General features: G+C 38.9%; 1 protein-coding gene across 1 annotated transcript in view; it reads left to right on the top strand.

Annotated features, from left to right (window-relative positions):
- TMTC2 (transmembrane O-mannosyltransferase targeting cadherins 2) overlaps window positions 1–21,921 on the top strand; it is a 339,285-nt gene that overhangs the window by 59,154 nt on the left and 258,210 nt on the right. The window contains exon 2 of the mRNA XM_006145516.2: window positions 5,716–6,286. Coding sequence (XP_006145578.1) covers window positions 5,716–6,286 — 571 coding nt within the window. The remainder of the gene's footprint in view (window positions 1–5,715; window positions 6,287–21,921) is intronic.

A 21,921-nucleotide genomic window follows, 5' to 3' on the forward strand; every position in this document is an offset into this window, starting at 1 on the left:
TATGATGAGGAGATGGTCGTTAGGGAAAGTTGATTGGGATTCAGACATACTGAGTTTAATAAGGTACTGCAAGGGCAATCAATGGTGTTAAGTAACAATTATACATGCTGTATTATTGAGCACTCTTGGTTGTAGATGTCAGAATAGCAACTCAGACTGGTTTATGACTAAGGTGCACTTATCGGCTTATGTAACATTGGCTTCAGGCATGGCAGGGTCCAGCTACACTAGGAATTGCCTTTTTGTCTCCTTAATTTCAGTTCTTTTACATTGGTTTTACTGTTAGGCACACTGTCTTCAGCGAGCCCTCCAGCAACCTTAGGAATTCATCTCACTTTCTAAAGGAGTTGTTCTTTCTTACTAGATAATTAATCCTTATTGAAGTCGGTTGTATGGCCAGGAATGGGATGGGGGAGATAGTACACTAATTGGCCAAACTGTGCTAACCTTTCATCAGGGAACGAGGCAGTCTCACTCCATCCACATGAACTGAAAAGGACGTGGACTGTTCTCAACAGGAAAATAGGACACCTTTACTTGAAAGAGAGAGGTGGGGAAGGGGGGCTACATAAATAGCAAGTGTCCATTAAACAAAACTATGCAGTTCTCAGATATTTTAAGTTAACATTACCTCATTTTTTTAAAGTAGATTCATTCCTCTTGGGTAGTAGCAAGGCACCTTTGACAGGGTCTTATTGCCATAATAAATCTCCCCCATGCCTGCAGCCAGCCAAGATCATGGGGTGTGCTCAGGTACACCAGGGACACAAACCCAGAGTCATCCCACATGGCTCGCAGTATCACACAGGAGTGCCCTTACTGCCTGGCCCACTGCAGCTGGGCTCCCTTTGATGTTTCTCACATTTTATGAGAATTATTATTATCATCTGCAAGCCGTAGGTTAAAAATGAGCTTTAGCAAGCCTAACTGGCCAAAGGGAATACACCTGGTGTTTGTAGAGACTCAGGATTCCATCATTCTTGCTTCTCTTCAGCTGTGGATATTAACAGAGTGGTTAGAAGTATAGATGCCTGCACAGCACCTGGACTGCAAGTATAGATGGAAAAGTCACCCCTTGAGTTGCAGCTGCTGTAGGTGACGGTCACAGAGGTAGAAATTGCAGAGAGAAACATCAGGGAGCAGACCTAGGAGTGAAACATTCACTTTTAGAAGGACAGATGTGAAAGATAACATTTATAGTTGGGGAAATTGAGGTATAGACAGGTGTTCCAACTGTCTCACAATCTAATGTATCCAGTTGGCTCCAGTTTGTCATTGTATTGTCTGGCCTGAGCATAGATACCTATGTTTGGGCATCACTGAAACCTGGCAGGTTAACAAAGCCCTTTCTTTTTCTTTTCTATTTTTGCAAAACAAATTTCAATTTCCCATTAGGAAAACAAAATTCCTTTTTAAAATTAGTTTGACCTTTGCTTACTTTTCGAGTAGAACAATCAAAAGCTTAGAGCAGTGTCCCATTGATGTTTAAAAAATCTAAGTATCATACCTGTTCTGAAGGACTGGTGGTCATTTATGTGGGTGCTGTGACAGAAAAGGTCAACCGACAGAAAAAATAGCAGAGAAAAACACGAGGACAGTTTGATGGCAGTGTCACATCACTCATCAGTTTTACAATAGCATTGGCCTTTGTCAACATTTCCTAAAGGAAAAATCATAGGGCAGCAAAAACAAAGAACCGTACACGAACAGAATTGAAAACAGGTTAAGACCTCCTTGAAGACTTGAGAGACCATCTTTTTGCTTCAAAAGACAGTCTCTCAGCCTTGCGTTCTCTAGAGAATTCTGCCTACAATTGTTACTTTTTTGCTTCTCCTGTTCTGATTTTTCTCTGTCTTTCCCAGTATAGAAAATTGCCTAATTCTTTGTGTGTGTTTTCCTGTGTCTTTCTGAATTTTCAACAGCAATATCCCGAAGCAACCTCAGAAATGACATCAGCATGAAATTTTGTTTTGAGGTTGGGTGTTTCATTAGCTGTGAAATAGCAGATGAGGTTTTTCCTATTTCCATTTGAGGCTCATAGAAGAAAATGCAAATGGATGAAAATCTATTATGCTTAGTATTGAACGCCTACCTTTACTCCTCATTTTCCCAGCAGATTACTCAGATTCTGTTCTTTCCTTTTGGTCTGTATCTTTCTTAATACGATGTCAAGGTAGCGTAATGCATCCCTTATCACTGACTTGCATATGTGACAAGACTTATGTAAAGCCCAGTACAATTTAGTCTTATTCCATATTCTTTGGCTATAATATTCACTGGTAAATAAAAACCTGCTTAAGCAGATAACACCTGACAGAATTTTTTCATACCATAGTCTCCCTAGAGTAGGAAATTCTGCTTGTGGGTGAGGTGTTCCTCTGCTCTCCCATTTTGGTTTTCTTAACACTATTTGTTCTTTCCATATTTTCCTATTATGCAAATTTGGGCCTGTAGTTTACTGAAGTTTATCTTGACAGTGAAATCGTGAGATTTTTGTTAATTGTCTTGTTTGGAAACCCTTATTTTGTTTGAGTTAAACATAGGATTCTTGTGTCTGCAGCAGGTAACTAGGTTTATTGCTATAGTGGTCTGCAGTAGGGTGTGGTTATGTCGCAATTCTCCTTCCTTTGCTTCTCTACCTGTCAGGATTTGAGGCATGCACACCTGACCGATGTGTTTTTCATTCCTCTGAGACCAGTGCACAGTGCTTAAGTTCTGCATTCTGGGGCTGGACTGAACAGGTTGTTTTTTCTTTCTTTTTTTTGTAAGATTTTTGCTATAGGGTGTGAGCACTCACTGGAGAGAGCGAGCAAGACAGGGAAATGGAAAGTGAGATTACCCCCTGAGGGTTTGGCCCTGTTGCAATCCCTTCTCCTCCATTCTCCTCTTGGGATTTTGGACACATACGCACATTCATCCAGCATGAGTTTTCAAGCCTCTGGGTCTAGGAATTGAACCACGATCATCCATGTGGGAGTCCAGCAATGTAATCAGTATGCCATCTGCTGGCCCTCTGAACAGATTTTTAAAGTATTCTGTCCCTCCCTGCCCCCCTTAAAAAGCCTTTCCAACACTGGTTATGGCACCGACTACTAATAGTATATTTAATAGAAAACCTGGTTTGAGAAAGATGGCTCTCTGTCCTTTATGGATCTGTTCCTGAAAGGATAAAGTACTATCCTAAATAAAATGTGCTTTCTAGCTTTCCTCACTGCGTTAGGAAGCTTTATCCCAGAATGCTTTGCTTTTGAACTCTCCAGTGCCCCATCTTTGAGAATATGAGAGTTTCTGCATTGATATTAGAGATACTCACATCAATATCTAGGTTAATGTCTAGTAAGAGCCAGTTGGGTTTTCATTCTGAATTACTTGAAATCGGCTCTCTCTGACAACACAGTTTGGCAGTTTGGCAGTTTTTCATATTTCTTTTAAATTTTAATTATAACCCATCAAGTCTTAAGCAATTACTTCTGGGTTAGACTCTTGATGAATGTCATAGCAGGGTGTTTTAATTTAATGGATCCAGAATAACATCTGTTTCTAATATTTTAAAAGCCAATTTATATGGAAATTCATTTAATACACAGTCAATACACGAAGACGTGCAGGAATCAAAATCAAAATGGAAAATCAAACCACTGTGATGGAGTAGGTCTTCTGTTAACAAAGAATTTTGCTTATGACTAGGATCAGCTGCCACTAGTTAACACTCAAAATCGCCTAGTTTAAGCTATTTATTTCTTATGCTGAAGAAATGGGGAGGTAGTTAGCCCGGGACTGATGTGGTTTAGCATGACAAGGACTCAGTTTCCTTCAGTCTTACTGCTCTGCTCTGTAGTACATGATTTCTGTTCCTAAGGACAGCCTATGAGCCAGGATTGTGGCTACGGCTCCATCTGATACAAGAGTCTTCCACTCAAAAAGCAGGAAGGAGATGTAGGGATAAAGGGGAAGACAGGGTCACTTTTTCCTTTACAAGGCACTGTTTGAACCAAAAATTAGGCACAAATTAGTCACATGACCTTATTTAGTATCAAGCAAACTAGGAAATGAGAATTTTTTCCAGATGCCATGTGCCGTGCTATAAACTCCACGTTCTCTTAGGATGGGAAAAGAGATCTGTTAGATACTGGGGTACAGTGAACTGTCTCTGCCTCATAGTCATTCTGAAGATAAGAACTTACCCTCTTTTGTATTTTTACTGAACATCTAGAAAAGTCAGCTAGTTTTTGTAAGTCCATAATATGTGTAAAAGAGCTGGCATGGTGTTTGGCACATAGTAGATAATCATTAACTACAGTCCAGTCTTTTTCTTAGTTGTTAATTTGCCAGAGGGTGTAAGTGTTTGCTGGAAAAGAGAGAAAGGGAGAAAATAACCCCCATGGATTGTGGTCATGCTGCAAGTCTGTCTCCTCCATTTCTCCTTACTGGTAGAATTTCAGAATTTTGGGCATGAGCACACACATACCTGATATATTTTTCAAGCCAGTGGGTCCAGGACTTGAACCATGCAGCCCTGTGGGATTCATGTCATGTAGCCACCATGGTTTAATTCTAATCCCCAAATATACTTAATTTCAGAGGCTATGGGTCAAGTAGACTTTAATAATAGAGACGTTTTATAGACCATACCCAGAGTTCGTGTAGTAATAACAGCAACTTACAGGGCAGACAGATCATTTGCACTAGGGTTTCCTAAATGCTTATGTGTCTGCAAAGCAATGTTCTTTGCTTCCCTATCAAAAAGGTAAATTCCAAATGGTTGTTAAATTATGTCAGGGTAAAACTATTATCCTCACAGAAACTGAAGCTCAGAGAGGTTAATTTGGAAGAAATTTAGAGACCCATTATCCAGTCATTTGATCCCAACTGGAATACCAACTGCCATTTCCACGGGATGTTTCATCTCAAACGAGTTTCTTAATGTGTGTGAATTTTTTGTATTTTCTTATTTTTAAAGTCAGGCAGCACCTGGTGATTTGTATATTTGAGAAGCACTGCTCTGGGCACTGAGAGGATAGCTCCAATTTATTTCTACAAGAGGACTAGGCCTTGCTCTAAGTATAACCTCTGTACTAGCAACACCTGGGCCTGCTTAAAAAGGTTGATTCTCAGGCTTCACATTAACTAGAGATGGAATATGCATTTTTAGCCAGCATGCCCCACGGTTTTTAGGGCAGTTTGGCAACAGTTTTATGAAGGCTTGAATTATTGACAGAAACTCTGCATTTATTCTTCAAAGGTATTTGCATTCAGCAACAAAGAAAGCATATAAGGAAGAAATAAAGACTTAATTGTGGTGTTATTAGAAAACATTAAGGGGGAAATCTGAATTCACCTGTATGTACTTGGGATCTCAGTGTAAAGCCACATAGCAAAACTTACAAGAAAGGGAATCTATCTCTGTCTCTCTAAGTTTCATTTGTTCATTTTTTTCATGAAACAGAAACTGACAGAGCCAGCACCTCTAATAGGGTCTTAATGTTCTAATCCATCCCCAGCTAGCCCTGGATCATAGGCATGCATGTGTCTATGTGCTCAGGGAGGTCTTTGGACACCAACTGCACGCCTTCCCATGTGTGTCAGCATCATGTTTTACCAGTGTAGGAAGGTGTAGGAAGGCAATTTCCTACCAATGTCATGTTATTTCTTTTTTTTTTTTCTTTTTGTATTTACATGTGATTTTTTTTTTTTTTTTGACATTTTGTTTTTTAGCCGTGCTATCAAGACTAATCAGGACCTTCTCCCAGAAACTCCATGGACACACATTTTCTACAATGATTTTTGGGGGACTCTGCTCACCCACAGTGGTAGCCACAAGTCCTACCGGCCTCTCTGTACCCTCTCCTTTCGCCTGAACCATGCCATTGGAGGGTTGAACCCCTGGAGCTACCATCTTGTCAACGTCCTGTTGCATGCGGCAGTCACTGGTCTCTTCACGAGCTTCTCCAAGATCCTCCTTGGTGATGGCTACTGGACCTTCATGGCTGGCTTGATGTTTGCCTCCCACCCCATTCACACAGAGGCGGTGGCAGGAATCGTGGGACGGGCTGATGTCGGCGCCAGTCTCTTCTTTCTTCTGTCCTTGCTCTGCTACGTTAAACACTGTGCTACCAGAGGCTACTCGGCCAGGACTTGGGGCTGGTTCCTGGGGACGGGACTGTGCGCAGGATGCAGCATGTTGTGGAAGGAACAAGGAGTGACTGTTCTCGCCGTTTCAGCCGTTTATGATGTCTTTGTCTTTCACAGGCTGAAAATGAAACACATATTACCTACCATTTACAAAGTAAGTGATTGTTGGTTCTTCAGCATTGGATTACTGAGTACTCTACTCGCTTGGGTCTTTGCCATCATTTAAAAAGCAAATTTGTTCCCCTTCAAGTAGAATTTAAAATCCGTTCCTTTTTGATCTTTGGTAAGTGGAAGTGTCCTTTTTGACCTTTCTCCACAAGGCAGGGTTACTGTCAGTTTTATTTCTCAGGTTACTTCATTTGTTTTCATACATTTAAAGGTGGTGGAAGAATAATTTTGCCTTGTAAATAATATGTGTCTTTGTTATTGCAGAGTTTTATTTTTTTCTGCCCCAATTCTCATAATTGAATAAATAGCCTATCATGTGTATTTGTAAAAATTATGCACCCCTTAATCGAGGTCACTGCTACTATGTAGGGGAACTCCTTAGCCATTTGTTAATGTTAATTTTCTTGAGTGGACTTTGAAAAACAGGCTCTTCTCTGTAGTGCACTGAGAAGTCAAATTCTTACACAGTGAATCATATTTACCCTTTTCCTTGTTGTACTGTGTAAGAACAGAACAGTCAAAACAGAGGGTGGTTATTATTAAGTTTTGCCCCGAGGCCAATTAAGACCTTTGCCTCAGGGCTTAATATTTGTTCTGCTGTATTCCCTTAGTGGTTTCACATGCAATGTTATTGGAAGGTCACAGACCCAGTTCAGATCTAGTCACTCTAAGGGACTGAGCAGCTATTGGCTCGAGTACGAAGAGGAGGCATTTGGGAGACAGGGGCATTTTAAAAAAACTACCTCCCTTCCCTTCCCCTTATCCTTTTTCACTTAAAATCAAAATACCCATGTTTCAGTTTTAAAGTTTAAAGACTGAACTCAGTCATGCTTTAGGTAAGTTCCAACCTTCCTTCTGGAAGGAAGTAAGGAAGCAAGGAATTATGGGTACTTGCTGTGATGAAGGTATCAGGTTTTCTTGTTTCACCTTTTTTTTCCCTCCCCCTCAATTCCCACTTTTATTTCAGATTGAACTGGGAAGAAATGAAAATTAAACCAAAAAAGAAGAAGAGATGGAAATAGAAATGGAAACCTTTTTTTTTTTAATTTCTTTTTATTGTTTTTTGTTTTCCCACTTAGGCAGTATATTTAATCACTGTACTTTTGCTCTGTGGGAAGCATAAACTTTTTCACTTGAAACTCAAGTATCAAGGCTTAATGAAGTTTCTTTGTGATTTCGGTTAAATAATGAAACTTTAAAAGAAAACTCTGGTTAGAGTTTGATTCTTAAAAACAACATTAAAAACAGCATATGGTTTAGAAGTCTAGCTATTCATTTCAAATCAATTTTAATTAATCTTTCAAAGAGTTTAGAGAGAGTGGTGGTTTTTATCTAAAATGATGTCATCAACCATAACAAACTTTCTTCCTTTACTGGAAATAAAATAGAACCAATGTAGTGTATGGTCCTTATAGTGGCAATGATCTGTCTGAAGATACAGACTCAGTGGCTGTTTCAGGACCTGTGCTGATAGTCTGGGAAACATTGTGGCTGTTTACATAGAACTCTCTTTTTACCATTCTTGAATTAGGGAATTATTTTGATACATCTCTGTAAGAAATGCTTTTTTGAACTTTTTGAAGTTCTCTTCTGAGAAATTTTCATTTCCCCAAGCATATTTTAAAGGGTAGAGTTACTTATGATAGAGCTTCTTACTGTAAGAATGTTCTATATGATACTTTGCACATACTTATAAATATAAAATTAGTCTTTGTGTATCTCAAATTAAAACTTATTTGGGCAGGGCCAGCAGGTGGCATAGTGGTTAAGGTGCTGAACATCCACATGACCAACCATGGTTCCAGTCCTGGACCTGGCTTGAAAATCATGCCGGGTGTGTGTGCATGCATGTCCAAAATCCCAAGAAGAGAAGGAAGTAGAAGGGTTTGCAACAGAGTCATTCCCCCAATGGGTGATTTCTTACTTTCCTTCCCTTCCTCTCTCTTTCTCTCTCTCTCTCTCTCTCTTTCTCTTTCCTCTCCAATGAGAGCACATGCTTGATGGCAAAAACCTAAAAAGAAAATTACCCGAGCATCTTGTATTTTATGTGGCAACCTTACTCATGTAACTGCTGCTTAACAAAGTGAGAAATGCCACTAGTAGAGGAACTTCTAAGTATATAGAGTGTAAAGTCCTCTGTGCTAGGAGCAAGGACTTAGTTCCAGTGAAAGTCCAGCACCTTGAGAATTTTTTAAATGGATATTTGCCCAGACTCTCCTGGCAACCACACTAGTAGGACTAAGGAGCAGCAAGGGTAGTGTTGGGGACAGCGGGACCCTTCAGCTGCCACTGTTGATACTTGGCATCACATCTTAGCTCCTCCTGTTATTCTTAGGTTTGGAGCCAATGAGTTTAATAAGGACATTGAAATAATAGAGGTTTTAGATTGGTAAAGAACCACTGAGGTCATCATTGCTGATCTAGAGAAAGGTCACCCAGAGAAATGGTAGAGTCACTAGAACTAGAGAACATAAATGAGGTCTTCAGAAAGTTCATGGAAAATGTGTATTATGAAAAACCTATGCATAGATTTCAAGGTTTTTTGTTTTGTTTTTGTTTTTGTTTTTGAACCAAAATAAACTTGTACTTTTGTTTGACAATTTTTGCTATAGGGCGCGTGTGCTTGCCAGAAAGATAGAGACAGAAAGACAGAAAGCAAGAAATCGCCCCCAAGAGAGGATGGCCACGCCACAATCCCTCCTCCTTTGTTCTCCTCTCAGGATCTTGGACATGCACGCACACGTGCCTGGCATGAGTTTAAGCTACCACGTCTGGGACTTGAACCACAGTTGACTACATGGGAGTCCAGTGACATAGCCATGACACTAACTGCTGGTCCCTAAACTTGTACTTTTTATTTAGTTTCTTTTTGCCACAGGGCATGTGCACTCTCTGAAGAGAGATGGAGGGAAAGTGAGAAATCAACCCCTGGGGGGATGGCCATGTCATAATCCTTTCTCCTCCATTCTCCTTTCAGGATTTTGAGCATGCATATCCATGTGCCTTGTATGATTTTCAAGCTGCTGGGTTCAGGATTTGAACTATGGTCAATGATGTAGTGGTCCAGTGTCTTACCCACCACGCCGCCAGCTGGTCTTAAACTTGTAGTATGATTCTACTTTCCCACAATTTTTTAAAAATCCTCTTGTATTTCTGTCTTTTGATCTTTTTACTACACTTTGAAGGTGTGCTAGTGAACAAATAGTCAGATGACCACAAAGTGTAAGGAAAAATAATGTGAAATACTTAATTCACAAGGGCTGAGTAACCTTAGGTTAATTCTATGACCTGTTTCTTCATCTGAAAATGGAGACAGTTATTGTTCCCTCATAGAGCAGTGAGGATTGTGTAAAATTAGGGTGTGTTTAGTGTGAACTTGTGTGCTTCATATTTGGGTGGCAACTAATGCATGTTAGTTGAAGGAAAAAATAAAATATTGACGGAAATTATTCCTTCTAATCGTTTGTTTTTGAAGATAAACTTCTAATAGCATTTACATATAGACTATGGTTTGGTAGTATAAGGAGACTTTTAAATGTGGGAAAATTGCATTAAACTATGAGTTTGTTACAAAAATTACTTGAAGGGACCAGCAATTGGTGTAATGGCTATGTCACTGGACTCTCACGTAGTCGACTGCAGTTCAAGTCCTGGACCCGGTAGCTTAAAATCATGTCGGGCGTGTGTGCGTGCGTCCCCAAGATCCTGAGAGGAGAATGGAGGAAAAGGGATTGTAGCATGGCCATCCTCCCAGGGGGTGATTTCTTGCTTTCTGTCTCTCTCTCTTTCTGGCAAGCATATGCGCCCTATAGCAAAAACCTCTTGGAAAAAAAAATTACTTGAAAGCTGTGTGTAATTTTTTCCTAATACACATTTTCCATGAAATTTTCAAGTAGTACATATGAGAAAAGAACTGCTTAGAAATAAACTAAAGCTAAATTACAAAGATTTAAGCACAAAATTTCACTTAGAATCTTATGACTGTGAGGCTTGTAAACACTGGCATAGATGGCATATGGAAGTTACTGAAAATTCTGTATTCTGTCTTAATATCAATATATAGATTTCTGTGAGTTAGAAGAGACTTTCTGAAGGAAGGGGATTAAAAAGCTATAGAAGGTCTTTTCCAACCTTAAAAGGGTATCATCTCAAATATCTTAACAAATAACTTTGCATCATAGTTATTATATTACGGTTTGCCAGAGGAAATAAACTTCCTGCCCTATTAAAGTATAACGTGCATATAAACAAATAACGCTAGGACACAAGTGTTTAACTCTTATGCAAATTAGGGAACTGGCCAAATACTCAAAATCTAAAATGATAGTCCCCTTGAAACCAGGGGAGTGAGGTTCTCTATTTTTATACTTCTGACAGTAATGTTTTTAGCGTAGCAGTCACACTCAGCTCCTCTCTCCTCAGTATTGGTGATTTTGGGTCTATAACTCTTAGGTAATTCAGATCATAGGCCCCAAACTCATATGTCCATCCAGGCCAGGCAGAAGGGACGGTGGTGAACTGGAGCTCATGACCTACCACTGCCATTCCTCCCCATCCCATTCTTACAATAGGAAAATTGAGGATTCCAAAGCACACATGCACTGTGCAATTATCAAATCAAAGATAATAATTCATTATTTTGCATGCTTTGAAAATCCATATTGTACTTCAAAAAGATGTACAGCAATTAAATATAAGTAAGAAATTAGAGAATAAAATAGAAAAAAAAAGATTGGTTTCTGTTTGGTAGAATGTAAGCGTTTTCTAACAGAGCTTAGTTTTTGTGTGATATCTTGTTTTCTGATGATTACTAATTAAAAAACAAAAACATCAAACTCCGTTTGAGCCAGACGAATCTTTGAGATGGTTGAATGGGGCCAGTTTTGACCTCTAATCACACGTATCAATTTGATGCACATATCTACATTATATATAAGGCTTTTGCAATTCCACAAGGGAAATATGAAAGTGATTTTTTTTTTTTGTCAATAAAGCATATGAGAAATAGTAAGTACCTGGCATCCAGAAGATGCTTTATTTAGTATTTAATGAATACTTACATTGTTTACATCTGCCAGGCAGTGCTCTTCCTGAGCTAAAAATGTTAACACATGTAACTTATGTAACATATGCTTATTGAGAGAAGTAATCAGACTTATGAAATAATATGGTTGAATACTGACAAACTATAATTTTGTCACTTCGGAAGACTTGTCAGAAAACACTAAGTAAAAAATCTTGTGAAGTGTGTATGAACAAAACTCGGCATTTGAAAATCTTTTTAGCTGTTAGCCTCAGGAGTCTGTTTAATGTATTTCCTAGGTTATCTTTGGCCCCTTCCATGCCATTTAGCACAGAGTAGGCACGCAGTCAGTTACTGAATTCACACTTGTTTAAAGGGGCTGTGATGTTCTAGGGACCTCCTGTACTCGCCCTTCAATAAAATGAGAATCTTATACCTAGATTAGTTGGGATTTGGAAGGTGGGATTGGAAGACATGCATGTCAGAGACATAAATTTTCTTGACCTTTCACCGAATGATTTAGCACCCTTAGATTGCATTCACTTACTTTTATGTGATCAGAAAGTGGTGATGGAGGGTGGGGATTCTTGAAATATACTTAAACTAGCCTTGCAAATAAATACTAGACTTTTATCTGCCCACAAAATTTTTTTACAAGCCTCCCGTGACCCTAGGAGGTACAAGGGCAATAAAATCAGTAAAAGCAACGTTTTTCTTACCCAGCTCAGTCACTGCTTGGCCTAGTGGCCATTTTCTGTGCTTATTTAACATCTGTTAACTGTTTTAATGTGGAAACATCCTTTTTTTCCTCTTTAGTAGCCTCATAATCACTTATTCAGTTACAGACTGGAAAAAATAAAGGAAATATGGAAGTCAATATAGTAATTTGAATAATCTCCCAAGATAACTTGGGAAAATGAAGCTCTTTGAGTTTGATCTTTTAGGAATTGCTCTAAAGATGACTGCTTTTTTGTTGTAGTTGCTTCCAAGATGTGCATTATGTAGGTAATTTTTTTTTCTTCCAGAATTAGTGGTTCTGTTGGGTCATTGGAAAAGTCATGATGTATGTTTTTCATTTTCCTATGTAAAAATGTGTTATGACATTTCCTACAGCCCAATATTTCCCATAACTGAGATAAAAAGATGATTCTATTATACAAGAAAAGGGGAAATATTGACACTTTAAAAAAAATGAGTCATCTCTTTTTAGGAATAATTTTTTCGTTTCACTGTTAAGCAAGATATGAATGATGGAAGTTGCTCATGGTGAATGAAGTTTATCTTGAATATTTACTTAAGCTTGAGTCTACATGCATTTGCAATGATATGTGTGATTCAAACTAACGGCAAGTCCATATTTCCAGGACATTTACAGAGTTTATCTTGAGAAAAATTCCCAAGGGTGGGAATTTATGTTTTTTTTTTTTTTTTTTTAAAGAGGTTTTTGCTATAGGGCGGTGTATACTCGCCAGACAGACAGACAGAGACAGAGACAGAAAGCAAGGAATCACCCCCCGGGGGGATGGCCATGCCGCAATCCCTTCTCCTCCATTCTCCTCTCGGGATCTTTGGCACACACGCACACGCGCCCGATGTGAGTTTAAGCAACCAGATTGGAGTCCAGCGACATAGCCATTATGCTAACTGCTGGTCCCAAGAATTTATGTTCTATTAAAGGTTTTTGGCTGCTCACTCTTTGCACACTGAACATGGTTCTTCTAACATCTGATTATTTTGTGTGATTTCTTGTGTATGGAAGAACGTCTTCTAACATCTGATTATTTTGTGTGATTTCCTGTGTGTGCAAGAACATGGAAAGGAAAATGCTTGACCTGAAGATACTTGGCCATTAAATCCACATGTGATTTTCTTTGTATTTTTTTTCTTTTTTTGTTTAGCTGCCAGGATGGATGGCATCAGTGGGGTCTGTTATCATTTATGGCTTTGTCCCTTTTGTTTTAGGGCTAGCTTGTGGCTTTGCTCAAGTTGTAACTGAAAGAAATTGATTGATTACACTGAAAGAAATATGATAGATAATGATGTTTCTGATTTTCTTCAACATCTGTGCCACTCTACTTCAAGTGGTATTCCCACTTTCTTATAATTTTCTTTTCCTTCACTTGCCTTACACTTGACTTTGTGAGAATCTAGAGATAGCAAGATACTGATTCTGATCACAGTATCACCTAGCTTTATTGAAACTGTAGGGCTATTTGTCATGTACTTACAAATGGATTTGGATTTCCTCCCGGTAAACTTGTTGTAGCATTTAATATTCATGACCTGTAGTACTATAAAACTTTGAATAGCTGCCAACACTGTTAACCAGATAATACCACAGATGAAGCAGAGGTTCAAAAATATTTTATAATTCAAAAAAGTCAAAGATTAATAAGGCATTTTATTCCTGCAGGTTGGCTCCTTGTCTTGCTTGGTAAAAGATGATTTTGTTTTCTAGTTGTTATTTAGTTTGCAGTTGAGTAATATAAATTTGGTACGTTGACTGCCGCTGCACACTTCTGTAATACTTGCATTATAATTTAAATATTTGAAACAGTGATCTGTCCACATATCATGTTCATGGGTAGTTTTAGTCTCCACTGAGTAATGTAAGCTAAGGTGGGCCTGGACTGGTGTTCCTCTATGTACAGAACTGAATAAAGTGAATGTGTGGGAAGAAGTCTCATTTGCCTTGATTTGGAAAGGCAAATGGGGAGGATGGAGGTTATATATGGAGTCCTGTGCTGGTTCTGACTTGGAATGTAGGGAGATGAAGCAGCTCTCAATGTAGTTGATTCAGACAGGGGAGCTTACTGGGTGTAGGCCATATCATCCCGTTGTGCATTTGATATCTCCTGATCCCAGGAAGGAAGCCCTTGCACAGACAGAACTGGTGCTATTCCACCTGTGTCATTTTCACCAGCTCTGTGATTTCTGGGTCTGTGGAAATAGAGCCGTGATTGCTCAATGCAATACCCTTCCTATTCATCCTCACTCTTTAATGGCAGGTCTGACAAATGAAACTCAAGGCCTGGATCCAACCCTGGATGTCAGCAACTTTACTATCTTCATGATCCACTGGTGCCTGCTCCAGCTCCTCTTGTTCAGGATCTTGGTTCCGGGGCTGGTGGAAGTGAGCTGGGCCTGGCCTCATTTCCTCCTGCTTTCTCTCAGGTTCCTCAATGCTCTAACCCCAGTACCTCTGTGAGACCCTGATGAGACTTTAGTTCCTCAGTCTGATTGGGAAGATTTGCTCAGGGCCCATGGTGTCTCCCGCTAGAACTATTGCCACCATCTAGGTAGGGGCTACTCAGAGCCTGGTAGAACCTAACACATTATTATTTTAATCATTTCTTTTTATGGCAGGCACTATATTAAGTGGTATGGCGATTCAAAGTTGAATCAATAAGAATATTCCCTTAAGGACATCATAGAGTAGTATGAAGTTCAAATAATGTATATAAGTATAGAACCAAAATTGAAGCTGGGATGCAGAGAGGGCTGTTAAGGGAGACATCGCAGTAAGAGATGAGTTCGGCGGAAAGGATAGCTACTTTGAGCTGAGGGAATCAAGAGATGCCTTCTAGAGCAGACATGTGAGTAGGGCCCTAAAGGATAGGTGTCTTAGTCAATTATTGTGCTGCTAAATAGAAATACCTGAGTCTGGTGATTTATAAAGGATAGATGTTTATTCAGTTCATGGTTCTGATGATGGAAAAGTTCAAAGGTGTGGGACCAGCCTCATTCCAATGTGGCTGACAAAAACAGAAAGGTGGACATGTGCAAAGAGAGAGGAAATAGAATTCCCTTTTCCTCTGTTCCTCCCATATCCCAGCTGATTGGATGATGCCCTTTTAGGAGGCCCCACCTCTTAAAGGCCTCAACACCTCCCAAAGACAATACCCTGGGAACCATAATGCCAGAGTATGAACATTTGAGGGGATAAACCATTATCAAAACCATAGCAATGAGATAGAGGCATTTATAAACTGGAGAGTCAAGGAAGGATATGAAAGTAAGTAGGAACCTCTGACCAGTCATTTCAGGCAATAACAAAGAACACATGAAGTTTATAGAAGAAAAGGAGTCAGGAAAAGTAAACTGGGACCAGCTAGCGTGCCTGACGATAAGGTAGCCTTTTAAGCATGTTGTGTCCTCAGAATGTCGGGAGACAGTGCATGGTTTTTAAATGTGCTTGCACATTTTCAGGTCATGGAGTCTAGGAATGTGCAGGCCAGCTCTATATTGCTTCATGAGGGAGAAGGGGGTGTGTGGGACAAACCTCTCTGTCCTTCCCTAAGCCTGAGGGGAGGTTCTTTTGGTGATTAGATTGAGAATTGGACTTCGAATTTAAGATTACACCTCATTCAGTGAGTGTATTTCATATCAGTGTATATCTCATTCTTTAGCATTAAAATAAATGTTTATTTTCTGAAGACAAGGGTTTTACTTTTTAATCAATACTTTGATGTATTATTATACACTTTTAATGAGAAAAAGAGTCCCTAAGGAATGTCTCTGTGTCCATTCCTCATCTCTGAACAATGTTCAGACATTATCATGAGCAGCCACAAATACAAAGTCCCTCTTTGTTTCGTCCGTACCCTTTCATACAGGAAGACAGAACATTTTTAAAGGGTCCTGTTTTTTTTTTTTTTTTACAGTACACAGTAAAATATTGTATCCGTGCTGAATTTCAACCAGTTAATTCAGTACACCGTCAGTGAAAATGACAAGCAAATTGGACCTTGTGATGAATAAATAATGAGCCTCATTGAAATCATCTCTGCTGTTCTCATAACACTGTGTCTGGGATACATATTACATCACTCGGCTCCATCTTCCATAACCTGCTGCCTCAGAGGAGTCGAACTGACTGATGGGGAATCTCATGATGATCAGGTTGCTGTACTTAGTACTGTCAGTTTCACAGAAAACACTGTGGTTGGTGCACATTTGAAATCCATTGTCACTGCCTACAAGTCAGAATCCTGTCTTTAAATGCCCGGGAACAATGGAAATGCTAATTTAGTGTTGATTTCTTAGATGAAATTTAAGCTATAGAAACCCAGATTTCAGGAGTACATCAAAGATACTTCAAAAGGCAGGAATGGGGGGATGGAGTGGAAAAAACTATTAAGTCAAATACCTTGTAAGTCAAATGCATATGAAATGTGATAACTGTAGTAAGAGTGTGTAGTGTTACAAGTGTTTTTCTTTTAAGCGTTAGTTTTGTATCTATTGATCACACTATGACATGCTACAAAAAGGGAAGAACAGCACCTCCAAATAGTGATATCTATGATAATTTGGTGCTAGGAAGGTCAGCATGCCCTTGCTCTCCCTGTTTGTCTTAACACTGCAGCAGGACCCAGATGGCTCCTGTATGCTCTGTTGGTCTGATTATAACTCACATCAAATGAAATAGCATGAATTCAGAATTTAATACATGTTTCTTCAGTAATTATGGCCTTGATTAGTGAAGTCAGTGTTTCCATTACAAAGGGCAATTTTCTTTCTTTCTCTACATGTTTATTCATTTAATCAAATAAAGTACAAACTCATAGTACTTCTCTGACATAACAGGAATCCATAAAGCCTATGTTTTGGTATGAGTTGTTATTTTGCTTAGAGTTAATATAAGATTCAACGACAAGAACAACATGGGAAATGAAGGAGATTAAAAAAAAATAAAGTTAGTTTTTAATAAAGTGTAGAAATGGAAAATGTATGTGGAATTTCCTTTAAAATACTGTTCAACACAAACTACATGGCAAATATATTTGACACAGAGACCTAGATCATATGTAAAATCAATTGCCAGTGTTTAAGAATATTTTTTTATGTATTTGAAAACCGAAAGAAGAAAATATAACTAATTTTTTAAAGGGTTTTGTCATAGGGCAGCGTGCTTACTGGAGAGAGAGAGAGAGACAGGGAAAGTGAGAAATCACCCCCCAAGAAGAATGGCCATGCCACTATCTCTTCTCCTCTCAGGATTATGGGCATACTCACCAGGCATGATTTTTAAGCCAGTGAGATTATAATCTTAGTTGGCCATGTGGGTATCTAGCACCTTAACCTCCATGCCATCTGGTGGTCCCTAACTTTAATTTGGTGAATTTTGAGACTTTATACTTGTTAGTACCAACCCAACTCTTTGAAGACTTTTAAATTTTTAAAATTTTTATTTTTTTTTTTATTTTTTAGAGGTCTTATCAATAGGCTACATGTGCTCACTGGAGAGAGAGAGAGAGACAGAGAGAGAGACAAAGAGAGAGACAGTGAGCAGGAAAGTGAGAAATAATCCCCCTTGGGGATGTCCACACTGTGATCCCTTCTTCTCCATTCTCCTCCTGGGATCTTGGGCATTCTTCACATGTACCCAGCATGATTTTTTTTCAAGCCGCTGATTCTAGTACTGAACTGTGGTTGACTTTGTAAGAGTTCAGTGACATAGCCACTATGCCATCTGCTGGCCCCATGAAGACATTATCTTAACTTTTACTGTATGGACACCAAGTATTCCCTCCTGCAGTAGGGGTTATGTATGACCATATGTGTTGCATCTTCATCAGAACAACCTACATGAATCCAGCATAAATATTGCAGTCAGATTATACTGAAGTTTTGAATGACATGAGTGCATTTCTGTCACGAAATAGAATAGAAAATTCCAAATTTCATGATGTTACTGCTTCTCCTAGTTTGAAGACTCAGGCTAAAATTTGCCAGTTCGTATGATGCACTGTGTTCTTTCTTTCAACTTAGACTCTCATGACATGGTATGATGAAAGTTGAACATTTAATACAGTAGAAAGAACAGCTGTTTACTTGTAACTATTTGACTGATGTTACGCAGAGAAGCTAGTAAGGCTATTGTGGAAAGGCCATAGGGTGAGAACCAGCAGATAGAAACTTAGTCACTTTCTAGTTGTGTGTCCTTGGGTAAATTACTGAATTTGCTAGAACATCAGTTGCATGATCTATAAACTCAGGACTATCATATTTTGTGTTGTTATGAATAGAATTAATATACATTCCTCAGTGGGGTTTCTTTCTTACAGAAGGCATTATCATTGTTATCAGCATTTTTTTGTTTGTTTGTTTTCTGCAGCATGTCCATAACAGTGAACTTTTTGTCTGTCATTTTTATGGAGCACTCTATTTGCATAGTTGTTGTTTTGCTAGATGCAGGGACTTCAAAAAGTTCATAGAAAACTGGAATTAAAGTCCAAGTTTATTGTAATGCAAAGAAACTATTGAAATCTATGCATGTTTCCTTGTAATACTCATTTTTTAACTTTTTTTTTTTGTGAGATTTTAGCTATAGGGCATGTGCACTCACCAGACAGACAGAGACAGACATAGAGACAGAAAGCGAGAAATCCCCCCCCAGGGGGGATAGTCACGCCGCAATCTCTTCTCCTCCATTCTCCTCTCGGGATCTTGGGCACGCACGCACACATGCCCGGCATGAGTTTTAAGCCACCGGGTCTGGGACGTGAACCGCGGGCGACTACGTGGGAGTCCAGCGACATAGCCATTACGCTAACTGCTGGTTCCCCTCGTTTTTTAATTTCTTGAAGATCTCTAGTATATGAGTGAATGGCTGCATGGTGAAATGTTCATCAAGAAAAATGAAATGTCTGCTGTCCTGTTTACCAGTGCTGATAATTGAGAAAAAGTTGAGGAAACGTCTTTTACAGCAATCACTCTTCTAGCAGCATTATTTGATAACAGATCTTTTGCCTGGTTAAAAATGTGTTCATAGGTAGTCCTTAATTTTCCTATTTGCTAGTATCTTGCCATCTTCTCTTATTTTCATGGCCTGATATTTTTTCCCCTTTAGGCTCAGGAGGGTGCTGTTGCTTATATATCTGAAAGTGGAGGCGAGACTGGCTTTCCTGTTATCCCTCCCTGAAGCATCCGGTTTCTTATATATTTCCTTTTAGCCAGGTTTATAGTAAAGAAGATTAGTTCAGTAGCTGCAATTGCTTGCAGCATTCAAGTCTAATTCTTTTGAGAAAGAGGAAACACTGTTATCACCTAAAGGTGAATGTTAATCTCTTTCCTGTTCCTATTCTTCCCCAACCTGGCAGGCAATATTGTTGCAGTGGATTTCAGAATCTCTATCATAACAAGCTTTTTCAGGGAAACTTTTGAGGCTAGGTTTTTTTTTTATTTTTTTTTAAACTTGTTCAGCAAACTGTTGAGGCTACGTTTTGTTTTTGTTTTTATTTTTTACTTTTTGTTCAGCTTATTTTCCTACCTCCTAGGAAGTGAATAGAAGGTAAAAGGTTTTGTCTTTCAGTCAATACTATTTTCCTGACTGCCAAAAATTTTATAAAATATTTTGAATACCTTCATATTCAGATCAAATTAATTTTACAGCAACCTAAATATTAGTGACCTTGACTTGCTAAGACAAATCTTGAGATAACATTGGTTTTGATTTTTAGAAAATTCAGTAGTTTAAAGTCTGATTTAATTGACAGTTGATACATGGGATGAGTAATTGTTTACTTTGAAAAGATGATTCATCATGGGTTTGCTCTGAATTCACCAAACTTGGATGATCATTAGCCTTATGAAGGGGAAACTGTTTTAAGGTAGAAATTACAGTATAAAACTGCAAGCCACTGAATAAAAATGTTTTGGTCCGCTTACTTTGTATTTGGTTTTGAGGAATTGAAAAAGCTGGTGGTGAGGAGGCCCCTGGGTGGGGGGGATAATTTAAGAACTCTCCAAATGATTTTGATGAAAAGCAGGTTTTGGACCCCTTGGTAGACACTGAGAATCTGATTCCCCAAAATGATATGTAACTATTATAAAATTTTCATAGAAAATACAATATTTGATAGCTGGAGAGGGATATCAGAGATGATTTATCTATATGCTGTCACCTTGCTTAGGATTTGAAGCCACAGAAAGGAGATAATGTGATTTATTGAAAGTAGAGCCATGACTGTGGTGGAGCGAGGCCGCCTCTTCCAGGTGTAATTCTTTTTATTTCATACATATTGCCTTACTTTAATTTTAAACTTTTAAATTTTAAAAACTTTCTCGAGTTTATTATTATTATTATTATTTTTGTTTGCCATAGAGTGTATGTGTTAACTGGGGAGGAGTGGAGAGTAAGAGAGCGAGAAAGACAGACATGGAGGTTGGAAGGGGAGTGAGAAAGCACCCGGCATGGGCAGTGGTCACACTGCAATTCCTTCTCCCAATCCTCCCCCCATTCGGGATTTTAGGCATGCGCGCATATGTCTGGCATGTTTTTTCAAGCAATTGGACTTGAATCATATAGTTAGTTATGTGGGATCCAGCCGTCATAACTGCCACACCAACAGCTGGCCCAAAAACTTCCTTTAATTTTTAAAAGCTTGTTAACATGGAAATTTTTAAGTGGCCATTTGGACTTCAGTTAGGTTAGACACTAGGGATGGACTTCCATGTCCCCACCACTTGAGTTTATCTTTAATTATGATCTTATTTTTCTTATTTCACATGAGGTTCTCTTTTTCTTTGATAACACCAGATTTCCTTTGGAAATTGAATTGTTGACTATTGTGTTGTTGTTTCCTTCTTAGGACTGCCCTTTTCTGCCTCTTCCTCTGAACTAGATTCAGTTAACAGCTACATTATTTGCATTTTGTCATTTTCTCACCCCAGCTTGATTTAATCCACATTCAGATGGAATATTTACATTTGTAGTTGCCACAAGATTAAAGGAGAGATGAAAATCACTGTGTGTTTTTCTTCTAATGTGGTTACTTTAATGTCACTGTTTCAAAAAGGCTACCCTTCAATAGAGGTCTTTTTGGGGAACAGCAGTTGCCCTAATGGCTATGTCGCTGACTCCCATGTAGTCGACCTTGGTTCAAGTCCTGGACCTGGTGGATTAAACTCACACTGGGCGTATATGCGTGTGTGCCCAGGATCCTGAGAGGAGAATGGAGGAGAGGGGATTGCAGTGTGGCCATCCCCCCTGGGGGTCATTTTTCACGTTCTTTCTGTCTGTCTGTCTCTTTTTCTGGCAAGCACACGTGCCCTATAGCAGAAATCTCTCTCTCAAAAAAAAAAAAAAAAAAAGAAAAAGATCTCTTTGGTGATGCTGAACAAGACTGGTCTAGAAGTGGAGGGTTAATAAATAGGGCAGCTCTTCTCCACTCGGTTCCAGCTCTCCAAGACACATGAACCAGTAACGCTTTAGGTATTAGTATTAGACATGTCTGCTGGATGTGTAGTCAGTCATTGTGTTACCTGTAACTCCAGGAATGGGGTTGGGTTTTTAAACATGCCATCATTGAAGTCTTAAAGATATTTAAATTTTCTTGGACCACAGAATATGATTTTAATTTCTTGCTTTCTGGTGATGTTTCAAATGGGTGACAACTCTAAGGTAAAAAGTAAGGATGACTCCTAAAATGAACATGTTTTTGAGGTAGAAGAGCAAGAAAGGAAAAATTGTGGGGGTGCCAGTTGAAAATTGGGCTGGCTGAGGGAGAAAAGGGCAGAATTTAAGTTGTCAAAGCAGCAACCTGAAGTTTCTGGTTCTTGGACAGGATAATTTGTAGTCTTGGATTCCCTTGCAT

The sequence above is a fragment of the Tupaia chinensis genome, unplaced genomic scaffold (assembly GCF_000334495.1).
Source record: "Tupaia chinensis unplaced genomic scaffold, TupChi_1.0 Scaffold000148_1, whole genome shotgun sequence".
NCBI classification, from domain to species: domain Eukaryota; kingdom Metazoa; phylum Chordata; class Mammalia; order Scandentia; family Tupaiidae; genus Tupaia; species Tupaia belangeri.